Raw genomic sequence first — 12,261 nt, forward strand, 5'->3', positions numbered from 1 at the left:
GGCTGCCCCTCTAAATTGTTGTACACGAACAAGTAGATCATATATTTAGTACTACTACTATCGTCTATCACTTTAATAACTTATGGCACAAATGCCACTGCTATTTGGCACAAATGCCACTGCTATTTGGCTTATATCCTAAATAACATAACCCACCTCAGCTTGAAATGGACTACACAAACACGATAAACTACGACCTGCACCTCTCCCGTCTGCTAACCCGACAGGGCGCTAACCCGACCCTGACTTTGTTCCCAACCCTGACATGGTACCCATGGTTCAAGAACACGTCAAGATCCTGGTAGTCGGGGCAGGGGGCCTGGGCTGTGAGATCATCAAGTGTCTGGCCATGACTGGCTTCAGGGATGTCCATGTTATTGACATGGACACTATTGATCTGTCCAACTTGAACCGGCAGTTTCTGTTTACTCCGCAAGACATAGGGAAGCCTAAAGCTGAGGCAGCTGTTAGAGCGGTTATGGAGAGAATACCTGGGCTGAAATACACTGCTCATTACAATAAGATCCAGGACTTTGATGATGACTTTTATCTGAAGTTTAACATTGTTATCTGCGGGTTAGACTCTGTTTTCGCACGAAGATGGATAAACTCGACCCTAATGAACATAGCACTCCAAACAGACAACATCATTCCCTTCCTTGACGGAGGAACGGAGGCGTTTAAAGGTCACTGCCGGGTAGTTATCCCCACTAAAACAGCCTGTATAGAGTGTAACATGGACCTGTACCCACCTCAACAGAACTTCCCACTGTGTACTATAGCTAACACTCCCCGACTCCCCGAACACTGTGTGGAGTACGCTAAGATTGTGTTGTGGCCGAAGGAGCAGCCGTTTGGGCAGGGTGTGGTGGTGGACGGAGATAATCCTGATCATATAACCTGGTTGTATAAGACGGCTGTTGATCGGGCCAAGAGCTACAACATACCCGGTATGTATTATAGAATTCGTATGTTATTTAGTATACCTGAGCTGTGTATGTGTGTATTTCGCTAAATTGTTATGTTGAAGTATTATGATGGTCTCTGCTCTTTGCATTGCATGCATGATTATCACGTACGGGTAATAACCGCTGCTGAGCGGAGTATCTGTGTTTGTATCTTTAATAGCGTTGGATTGAACTATCTGCACTTGTGAGTTGCTGCCATCTTTGTTGATCTGGTAGTTGTTTCGATCAGATGCTAATAAATACTCGGGACATTCATTTTCTTCTGACATCGGAACAACCAGGTGTAAACTGGTGTACCAGGTGCTAATCAATACTAGTAATTTAATACCAGTTCGTGAAATAACGACGGCTTCTTTTTAGCGAATGATTTGCAAGGAGATCATATTTTGCAGTTCTATTAGATTACAAAATCCATTTCATGGCGAAAGTTAGAAACTAAATGAGGTCTGATCGTCATCTTCTAATACAGCGTTCGATGTCTGTGTGAAGGTGAAATGGTGACATCCTCTGGATCAGGCAGAGGTCGAGTGTTATCGGGTATACTTTTGTAAGTTTATAGTGGTTGTACAGCAATACTAAGGCAATGCCTTAGTATTGCTGTACAGTGTACAACCACTACAAAAGTTAGAAACATTCTTAAAGACATACATTGTTGCATAAATATTTACTAGATAAATTATCGATGGTTGCTAATGGTTGGTATGGTTACTGTATATAATGTTATGGCCTTGTTAGTTGTTACAATGTAAGTCATGATATCGAGGATTCGGGACATTCATTTTCTTCTGACATCGGAACAACCAGGTGTACAACTAGGTGTACAGAATACCAGAACAACCAGGTGTACAATGATATCAAATGATTTTTGCTAAAATGCTAAATGTAACCCCTTCTTTCACTTACACACATACCTTCTCACACACATAGATATAATATCAATGTGTGTATATATAACAGCTAATAACTAAATTATATACTGTCTAGTTTGAAGACACCGGGCAGCTTCTTATCATATACCAGTTACCACTGTAATTATGTGTATATATTATGTAGCGTAGTTATGTGGAACATACATTTCCGCAGCAGTACACTAAAATCTCCACAATGGCACACTAATTCATATCACATGTCGTTTGGTACCAGGAGTGTAAACCTTGTTTTCTGAGAGAGAGTTTCAAGTTACACTCTCTGCTTTGTAAAGTCACGTACGCAGCTTCTAGATGCTGCGTACGTGACTTTACAAAACAGAGAGTGTAATTATCTTCAGTTGTATTGGTTGCTGTGACGCTGAGTTGGGTGTGTTGGATTTCCACGTATTCTTACTGTGTTGCGTTGTAGAGTGTTACCTTTACTGAATTGGGTATTTGTTAAGCTTTTGTCTTTGAAAATACGTGTATAATGTACACACTATGTAACAGTGGTATGTGATATGTAACTCCAGCATTAGTTTTCAATCCGTTTATTGATTTACAAGTCTGTTAGAATTCTACACTGGAATCAAAACCAAGGGTAGATCTCAGCTCCACTAAAGAGTTGAATTCCTTCTGAAAATAATATGATACACTGGAATGTGTTGACCATGAATATGACAAGTTCTAAAATAATGTTGTGTTATGAAAAAATGTGTGCTCTGTGCTGTAATGATAGGATAGCCAATTCAGTGAATAGTTACCATACTTTAACTTATCAAACCAAAATTGTAAATTTAATGTCTTTTTTTTTCGTCGAGTTACAAATTTATTTGACTCAGAATCGTCACTGTATATCGTAACATGTTCAGCTCAGCATTCTTAGCTTGCTTAATATTTGATTGTGTATAACTCGTCTTCGTCAAATAAAATTTCATTTGATACCCATGCCAGTAGATGTTCATTCCAATATCCGATCAGATTATCTGAAATTCCCTCTTACCCTGGTCTTACTACACAAGGTTTTGTGCAGCTATTTGGCTAGCTAAATAAAGCTTTATTAATGAACCACCCCTCCATATCCAGGAGTCACATACCGCCTAACGCAAGGAGTAACAAAGCGGATAATACCAGCAGTAGCGTCCACCAACGCCACCATTGCAGCAGCGTGTGTCACTGAGTGCCTCAAGATTGCAACTTCCTCTTACAACTACCTGGACAACTACATGATGTTCAACAATGTTGACTCTATCTACACTTTTACTTTTGCGAGCGAACGGAAGGAAAACTGTCTGGCTTGTTCGAGGTGTTCTCATGATCTAGCATTCTTTGAGTCAGATAAACTCCAGGTGTTTTTAGATAAGATTGGGGAAGAGACTGAGTTTAATTTACAGAAACCAACTTTGACAACCATCTCCTCGTCTGGAGAAAACAGAACTTTGTACATGAGCAACCTAGCGTCCATGGAGGAGGCACTGAGACCAAACTTAGAGAAGACTTTTAAAGAGCTGGAGTTTGAAAGTGGGCAGGAGGTTGTTGTGACTGATCCTGGAGTCAAAATGCCGGTTCATTTTAAACTTCGCCTGACGTAGAACAATGGGGTTGACTTTACTCTTTACAGGTAATTATATTGGTTATTGGTCGGGACTCGGGAGTGACTTGCTCCTGATATTAATCTAGTTTGATTTGTTCTGGATATATAATGTAATGGGATATTTAACTGTAGGAGTTGTTGGGCTACTTTTGGATGTTATAGCAACAATTAACAGTTGCTGGGCTACTTTTGGGTGTTATAGCAACAATTAACAGTTGTTGGGCTACTTTTGGGTGTTATAGCAACAATTAACAGTTGCTGGGCTACTTTTGGGTGTTATAGCAACAATTAACAGTTGCTGGGCTACTTTTGGGTGTTATAGCAACAATTAACAGTTGCTGGGCTACTTTTGGGTGTTATAGCAACAATTAACAGTTGCTGGGCTACTTTTGGGTGTTATAGCAACAATTAACAGTTGCTGGGCTACTTTTGGGTGTTATAGCAACAATTAACAGTTGCTGGGCTACTTTTGGGTGTTATAGCAACAATTAACAGTTGCATTCGGGATCAATCTTAAAGGGTGTGTAATTTATGTATTTGTTACAAACTTTAGAATCTATTTAATGAGATATTTGATAAAATCAAGACAGTTATCAGTAATCACCAGTGGTGTAAAGTTACAATTTAATTTGTCCCTTTACTTCCGAAAGAATTGGCGAATAACCATATACATTTATGTACCAGATCGGATCTTTAATCTTTATTCATAATTTCATAAAGAATATTAAAATCCCTGCCCCTCTGATAATGTTCCGCAGCAGGGTCTGTGGGGCCGTTACACCACTGGTGATCTAATATATGCAATTTGTTATACAATGAATTTTTGATAGAATCAGAATTTCTCTGATTCCTTGACCTTTGTTGAATGTCGATTTCAAATAACCACATTTACTCTAGTAATTTCATAATCATATTATAATTGCCTTTCTTCCAGAATATAAAATATGTTACTCTAGAGCCAGGTGTTAAACAAACTGATATAATTTAGTAGGTTAGCGGAGATGTACCGAGCGTTGCAGATAGTGGGAAGCCGTGCCAGCCATGCTGCCATCTCCTACAACCACATTTACCTCAGCCAGACAGTCAGAAACGCTTCAACTTTACTTGGTATGCCGTTTGTTTTGTTTTTAATTTTATTTATGTAATATGATAGATATGGATTGTGGTGGGGAGGTGAGGCAAAACGTTAAAAATGAACATAATGCTTCTGAACAGAGTTGATGGGCCCAATATAAATAGGACAAATTACTTATCGAATCAGAAGTCCAAATTGCGCCTCAATAAAGGGTCTTCTTAAAAAAGTTGAAGGAAGACGCGTTAATATTTATCCAATACGCGCACGTACGAAAATAAATTGAATTGCATACACGGCTGCGCTGTCATGTTCAGAAGGGCGATTTCTGCGATTTTAATCAGATAGAGAGATATAATAGGATTACCCTAGGATTTAAAGCGCGTCCGAGATATCCCAGATTTTATCAATCCTTACGCCGATCCGGTTCCCCTAGGATACCCCCGATGAATTCCTATCGCCGAGCGGCGATAGGATGTGTAAGTTCCGAGAGCAGTGGCGTAACGTTGCCTGTTGGCGCCCCCCTGCCGAAAAAAGCGCCCCCCTGTTGGCGCCCCCTCCCCTTTTGGTGCCCCTCCCTAAAATTGAACAAATTAGGTGATTTTAAAGAATACGCCGGTAAAATCTCTAAAAAAGTGTGTATCTAGAGCAAAACGCGCAGTTTTGCTAGTACTTTAGTTAAGTTTTCGAAATTGTCCCACATTCAAACGACGATTTGGCGCCCTAAGATTTACCCCCCTAAGACGGCGCCCCCCTGCACAGCGGGGTCAGCAGGGCCTTTCGTTACGCCACTGTCCGAGAGGCGATAGGATTTGCTTTCGGACCCGATAGGAAATTAAAAACCTATCGGATCCGAGCGCTAATCCTAGCGGAGATAGGATTTAACAATTCCGAGTGCCGATAGGATCTGCTATCGGACCTGATAGGATACTCAAATCCTATAGGATCCGAGAGCAAATCCGAGAGGCGATAAAATTTCAAATATCAGGACCGATATAATTGGAAGACGACGCCTATCGCAAGAGAGAAACTCGCTGATATTTTCGATTATTTAAAAAAAAAGACATTGGGACAAAAGTAAAACCAATTTTATAGTCAGCAAAAGATAATAAAAATTTAGCAAATAGCAATATAAGATTGAGAATTGTATAAATCTTTGAGAATCAGGCAATAGTTTTACGTTTGCGGGCCTGCATCATGAATATAAATAATTTTGGTGTTATGCTTTATGTTGCAAGCACTTTAATCTCCTTTAGTAACACAATTGACAACGTCTGGTTTCGTCAAGCTGATTCTAATCTCTGACATCAGTTCCAGGGTTGTGGAAAGTTTAAAGGGCCTGAAACATAAACGAATAAAAATTAATAAATCACTTTGGTGTTCTTTAATCTTCTTTAGTAATCTTCTATAGTAACTTTGACCATAATTTACAACGTTTGGTTTCATCTAGCTGATTCTAATCTTTGATATCTTTGGGGGTTTCGGGAATAGCAACTCCAGTAGTATCAGGCAGGAAGAAAGAAGCCAAACACCCACAGAAAGCCAAACCGGCGAACAAAGCCAGGGGGACCCTCCTATCACTAACTCCGTACAGTAGACTTACATAGGGTCCGAGGAAACTGCCAACCCTGGCACTACTGGAACTCAAACACATTATCATGCCACGGTGAGAGGTCGGAGATAGTTCTCCTGTGTACAAATAGACCATGGCGAACGCCGCTGTCCCAGATACACTGCCGAGTAAACTGGCAACATGTTCCAGCGTCCAGGACTCTGAAAACTTCACGTCTAACATGGCTATGAAGTTAAATACAGCTATGCCTCCAAAAAGGAAGATTGTGGCTCGTTTTCTTCCAAGAAGTTTGCAAACAGGAATCGAGGAAACGTAGCCAATAGCTCCTCCTAGCGCACCAAAGAAGTAGCTGGTGTAAAGATTGCTCCCAATTTTGCTCCAACCAAAAGTGTACCCATATCCTATCATGGACACGAAGAACCAGCAAAGCATGGAGAGTAGAGCTCTTTTCAGCATAGCCGGATATCTCTTAAAATCACTGACTTGTTTGAAATAATTTTGCACCCTTTTCTCGTAGATTAGATTTACACCTTCAAAGGAGAAGCGGTTACCAGTAGCACGGAAAAAGGACAACAGACATTTTTTTGCTTCTTTTTCCTCACCTCGGACCAAATGAAACCTAGGGGATTCTGGAAGAGGATTCACGATAAACATGATAGTGCTAAACGCGCAAATTCCAGCTGCAGCAAGGTAAACATGCTGCCATTTGTCAACCAAGTACCCAAGTAGCACCAAAATAAGGTAGCTTATCGACCAGCCAGTGTTGTAGAACCCACTTGCTATGTTCCGGAGGTTTGTTGGGGCAAATTCAATGATCCAACAGTAAGTACCCGTGTAGCTGATCATCAGGCCAAACCCAGACATTATCCTAAATACGAGCAGGGCCTCGTAGTTGGGGGCAACAGCGCTTGCTGCAGTAGCCAGTGTGGTAATAGCACTTCCTAAAAGTGCTCCCTTTTTGCGACCTATCCTATCGAAGATTCCAGTTGAGCATAACAATCCAAAGATTCCACCAAAAAAATATACTCCAGATATTGTAGACAACTTCGCCTCGTTCTTGCAGTAGATATTCCAGTCCGTTGTGAAAGTCGTCTTTTTTGTGGCCCAATCAAAATCTATCCCAGCGATAAAGTCGTTGTCGCACATCGTCTGTTGAGAGAAGAAGGTTTCTTTGTCGGAAGCTGCTGCATAAAGAGAGGTGCATTTTTTCGAAGAGCATGTCCAGTCTTTATAGGGTATGTTTCCAGTTATCACAGTCATGTTAGTTACAGCGCCTGATTGGAAAACCGTACTGAGTGCGGCCCAGTAGATGAAAGCAACCCTAAAGTTCAGTCTTTTCACAGTTTTGTCGATGACATCTTCGATCGTGAAAAATTCTTCTTGAAGAGAATCTTTCGGCATCTCCTTGTCAGCGATTTGTTCAATTGAAGTCATTTTAAGATGTGAGTCAAACTATTAAAGAGGACTACAAAAGCTGTTCTCGTAAAGAAATGAGAGTTAATTAAGTCATCATCATCAATATTTACCGCCCCTAATATAGGGTTTCTACCACCTAAGAAGAATTTAGGTTAATTGTTCTCAATTGAATCAGCCACAGTTCATGCTGATAAATCTGGTGTCGAGGTGACTGGTCAGGTTAATTTAATCAGACGCCGAGAAGATAACCGACTTTAATTTATGATCAATATCTTCTGTGCTACTCGAACTTATCATAGCAGCAGATCTTTCGAAAATATTAGCTCAGTCTAGCTTCAACCACAATGTCCACAAGTATGAATCTTAACTGCCATAATCAATACCTTCAACCAGCAATTGATGCACACCTGATTTATTTCGATATTTGATTAGATAAAATCTTATCATGGATCGGAAAGATTGATTGAGGATATCATATCGGTCGAATTTATTTCAGTGATCGATAGCATATTGGATAGTATCGTGAGGTTCACCCTAAATTGGGGGGGGGGGGGGGGGGGGGGGGCGGGGAGGGGTTACTTAGCTTGCTGGTCTATTGCTCACTTCTCTTAGGGAGCAAAAGTGAAATAAATGCTCACGATCTTGAAGGGAATATCACGCTAGGTAAGGGGGGGGGGGGGGGGGGGGGGGCGGGCGCGGCATTTTTCCGAAGTGAGGGTCTTTTTTAGATTTGTGTATTTTCTCGTCCACTTGAACGTTCGGTCGACAAGGAAAATAATTGGGTACAAACTACAAAATGCTCCCAGGGGCGAAAAAAAGGTCTGATCTTTTAAACACATAATCAATTCTATGTTAATTTGGATTCTGAATGCTGTTTTTCAGTGAGCAGGGGATACGAACCTAACAATGTCACGGGGAGCACTATTTTGGCCAAGTTCGGTACTCCACGAAATCTCTCTGATGGAGGAAAAAAGAAAAAGGGAAGAAAAGGAAAGAAAGGCAAGAGTAGTTCTTCTGTACAAGAAGTCATGGACAAAGTAAAGACAGAGGCTGTGGAAGCGAAAGAAGTAGAAGTCGCAGAAGCCGCTGCAGCTGAAGCCGCCGCTGCCGAAGCCGCCGCTGCCGAAGCCGCCGCTGCCGAAGCCGCCGCTGCCGAAGCCGCCGCTGCCGAAGCCGCCGCTGCCGAAGCCGCCGCTGCCGAAGCCGCCGCTGCCGAAGCCGCTGCTGCCGAAGCCGCTGCTGCCGAAGCCGCTGCTGCCGAAGCTGCTGCTGCCGAAGCTGCAGCTCTCGAGGCTGCAGCTGCTGAAGCCGCAGCTGCCGAAGCCGCAGCTGCCGAAGCCGCTGCTGCCGAAGCTGCTGCTGCCGAAGCCGCTGCTGCCGAAGCTGCTGCTGCCGAAGCTGCTGCTGCCGAAGCCGCTGCTGCCGAAGCTGCTGCTGCCGAAGCTGCTGCTGCCGAAGCCGCTGCTGCCGAAGCTGCTGCTGCCGAAGCCGCTGCTGCCGAAGCCGCTGCTGCCGAAGCTGCTGCTGCCGAAGCCGCTGCTGCCGAAGCTGCTGCTGCCGAAGCTGCTGCTGCCGAAGCTGCTGCTGCCGAAGCTGCTGCTGCCGAAGCTGCTGCTGCCGAAGCTGCTGCTGCCGAAGCTGCTGCTGCCGAAGCTGCTGCTGCCGAAGCTGCTGCTGCCGAAGCTGCTGCTGCCGAAGCTGCTGCTCTCGAGGCCGCTGCTGCCGAAGCTGCTGCTGCCGAAGCCGCTGCTGCCGAAGCCGCAGCTGCCGAAGCTGCTGCTGCTGAAGCTGCAGCTCTCGAGGCCGCTGCTGCCGAAGCTGCTGCTGCCGAAGCTGCAGCTCTCGAGGCCGCTGCTGCCGAAGCTGCTGCTGCCGAAGCTGCAGCTCTCGAGGCTGCTGCTGCCGAAGCCGCTGCTGCCGAAGCCGCTGCTGCTGAAGCCGCTGCTGCCGAAGCCGCTGCTGCCGAAGCCGCTGCTGCTGAAGCTGCTGCTGCTGAAGCCGCTGCTGCCGAAGCCGCTGCTGCTGAAGCTGCTGCTGCTGAAGCCGCTGCTGCCGAAGCTGCTGCTGCTGCCGAAGCTGCTGCTGCCGAAGCTGCTGCTGCCGAAGCTGCTGCTGCCGAAGCTGCTGTTGCCGAAGCCGCTGCTGCCGAAGCTGCAGCTCTTGAGGCTGCTGCTGCCGAAGCTGCTGCTACTGAAGCTGCTGCTGCCGAAGCCGCTGCTGCTGAAGCCGCTGCTGCCGAAGCTGCTGCTGTTGAAGCTGCTGCTGCCGAAGCTGCTGCTGTTGAAGCTGCTGCTGCTGCTGAAGCTGCTGCTGCCGAGGCCGCTGCTGCCGAAGCTGCTGCTGTTGAAGCTGCTGCTGTTGAAGCTGCTGCTGCCGAAGCCGCTGCTGCCGAAGCCGTTGCTCTCGAGGCCGCTGCTGCTGAAGCTGCTGCTGCCGAAGCTGCAGCTCTTGAGGCTGCTGCTGCCGAAGCCGCTGCTGCAGAAGCTGCTGCTGCCGAAACTGCTGCTGCTACCGAAGCTGCTGCTGTTGAAGCTGCTGCTGCCGAAGCTGCTGCTGTTGAAGCTGCTGCTGTTGAAGCTGCTGCCGAAGCTGCTGCTGAGGCTGCCGCTGCTACAGAGGTAGCAGCTGCTGAGGCTGCTGCTGTTGTCGAGGCTGCTGAAGCTGCCGAACCCGAGGCTGCTGCTGAAGTTGCCGAACCTGAGGCCGCTGCCGAAGTCGCCAGCGTAGACCCCGTCAAGGATGCGTTTATCGAATTACTTAAAGAATTCACCACTGAGGCGGCGAGCGCGGAGTCTTTACCAGGTACTCATTTCCCGTCAAATAATGCAACTCTTATGTAGCTGTAATAACATTATTATTTCAATTCATCCGATATATAGTATTGATCACGATAAATTATATTTATTCGAGATTGATCAGTTTTTAACCAAATTCTATCACAGGATTGACACCAGAGATATTAGCCGCTCACCAAACCGAGCTGGATAGGATTAAGAAAATGTACGGAGGGGCAGATGACATAGAATCCTTCCCTACCTTCAAGTTTTAGAGTGATACCATCGAGTTTAATCATCGAAGATGATAATTTTGATTAATTTATTCAACGTACCCCGAGGGTTGCTACCATTGGACAGCTGTTTACGCTCCATGCTGAACTTGACTGTAATCATGTCACGAATATTTTGGGTTCATATATTTTTGAACTTTTAATTCAATGTTAAGGATGATCTTGAAGGGCTTGAATAATCGCTTGTAGTGGAATGAAAGCATAAAATCTGTGCGACACCGCATATGGAAATTGATTTTGCTATGTTTTGTGTTTGAAATGTAGCCTAATCTGAGGCTTGTCTAAAATTATTGTTTGTCAAGTCTTTTTAGTTTCAGTGAAACTTTTGATAAGAGCTGATACGTCCTATGATAGCGTGAATCGTTCAGTTTGATAATACATATATTGATCCTAGGAGGCAGAAGCTTTGGCTTATCACGTGAATCCTTATCCAGACATTTGGTATTAAAATGTTAATTATTATACCAATTCTTCTCTATGAGTTTTATCATTTACTTTGATATTTTATACACATTGGCGGTTTTTATTTTCCTTTGCTGACTGAGGAATCATCGGACCACTACCGGATCCAAATCATGTAACTTATCAAAAAGGTCAAACAATTTTCATTTTAAAAATGTAACATCACAAAATATCTGAAATTCCTAAACGTTTTCGAAATCCAACATGATGATTTCAGGATTGACTTCACATTTAAGCATTTGGTTTTCTTAAAGTTAAAACCCTCAAGACTAATTGCATCGTAAAATTATTTAATTCCTAGACTTAGAGCGAGATAAGGCTTCAGATTTTGAAACGTTGGATTTCGATCATGTTACCTTTAAAGTTAAAGTGTGAATAAATATAAACAGCTCTTAAACTTTCCACATTACAGACTCTAACTGTGATGAAGATGTACATAACTAGATGATACCGAGCTAATAAGTGAAACCGATCGCTAATACTATAATATATACTATAATAGTCGTGCGCGGGGGGGGGGGGGGGGTCTACTTACCTGTACAGTGTACAGGTAAGTAGATCACCTCCCCCGCACTGGTACGGTAACGACTATTAGCTCAGACCGACCTTCAAGTTACATCTTCATGACAGTTACATTTGGAAACTTAAACTGTAATACAATAATCAATGTTCCTATGACCTTCATAATCATTATGACACAGAAAATTTTTTTCACGATTGATAATGATTATACCACTTTTACATTCATCATTTGTAGCAAGATTAGGCGGTTCATGACGAATCATGGTAAGTAGATCACCTCCCCCGCACTGGTACGGTAACGACTATTAGCTCAGACCGACCTTCAAGTTACATCTTCATGACAGTTACATTTGGAAACTTAAACTGTAATACAATAATCAATGTTCCTATGACCTTCATAATCATTATGACACAGAAATTTTTTTTCACGATTGATAATGATTATACCACTTTTACATTCATCATTTGTAGCAAGATTAGGCGGTTCATGACGAATCAAATCATGCCAATCTGCCAATCGTCAGTATGCTGAACGAAAAATGAAATCCTCTTGATCTTATGGACTTTGATAAAGATCTACACAACTATATCATGATCTATTATAACTATAAGGTACGTACGACTTGAAATTCCAAGTATTTTATTTGTAATTCAATGTCCAATATTTTGGGGGTTTTAC

The 12,261-nt window shown here is 43.5% G+C and overlaps 2 protein-coding genes across 2 annotated transcripts; both read left to right on the forward strand.

The window, feature by feature from the left end:
* The first annotated feature begins 165 nt into the window (after nucleotides 1-165).
* LOC134811082 (NEDD8-activating enzyme E1 catalytic subunit-like) lies at nucleotides 166-4,244 on the forward strand. The gene is made up of 2 exons (XM_063817803.1): nucleotides 166-950; nucleotides 2,963-4,244. Exons 1-2 carry the CDS (start codon nucleotides 266-268, stop codon nucleotides 3,466-3,468), a joined length of 1,191 nt encoding a protein of 396 aa, XP_063673873.1. The 5' UTR covers nucleotides 166-265; the 3' UTR covers nucleotides 3,469-4,244.
* A 211-nt stretch (nucleotides 4,245-4,455) lies between these two features.
* Nucleotides 4,456-11,109, forward strand: LOC134811032 (uncharacterized abhydrolase domain-containing protein DDB_G0269086-like). Its single transcript, XM_063817741.1, has 3 exons — nucleotides 4,456-4,577; nucleotides 8,414-10,333; nucleotides 10,474-11,109. The coding sequence occupies exons 1-3, from the start codon at nucleotides 4,472-4,474 to the stop codon at nucleotides 10,578-10,580; spliced, it is 2,133 nt and encodes a 710-aa protein (XP_063673811.1). The 5' UTR covers nucleotides 4,456-4,471; the 3' UTR covers nucleotides 10,581-11,109.
* The last annotated feature ends 1,152 nt before the right edge of the window (nucleotides 11,110-12,261 follow it).

This window comes from Bolinopsis microptera, chromosome 1 (assembly GCF_026151205.1).
Source record: "Bolinopsis microptera isolate Bmic1 chromosome 1, MBARI_Bmic_1.0, whole genome shotgun sequence".
Taxonomy (NCBI): Eukaryota; Metazoa; Ctenophora; class Tentaculata; order Lobata; family Bolinopsidae; genus Bolinopsis; species Bolinopsis microptera.

What these genes read in the sequence shown, in the direction of transcription:
- LOC134811032 (XM_063817741.1), top strand. Translation starts at nt 4,472, where the DNA reads ATGTACCGAGCGTTGCAGATAGTGGGAAGCCGTGCCAGCCATGCTGCC. An exon ending in AAACGCTTCAACTTTACTTG is followed by an intron (nt 4,578 to 8,413) that starts GTATGCCGTTTG and finishes GCTGTTTTTCAG; the next exon opens with TGAGCAGGGGATACGAACCT. An exon ending in GAGCGCGGAGTCTTTACCAG is followed by an intron (nt 10,334 to 10,473) that starts GTACTCATTTCC and finishes ATTCTATCACAG; the next exon opens with GATTGACACCAGAGATATTA.
- LOC134811082 (XM_063817803.1), top strand. Translation starts at nt 266, where the DNA reads ATGGTACCCATGGTTCAAGAACACGTCAAGATCCTGGTAGTCGGGGCA. An exon ending in CAAGAGCTACAACATACCCG is followed by an intron (nt 951 to 2,962) that starts GTATGTATTATA and finishes CTCCATATCCAG; the next exon opens with GAGTCACATACCGCCTAACG.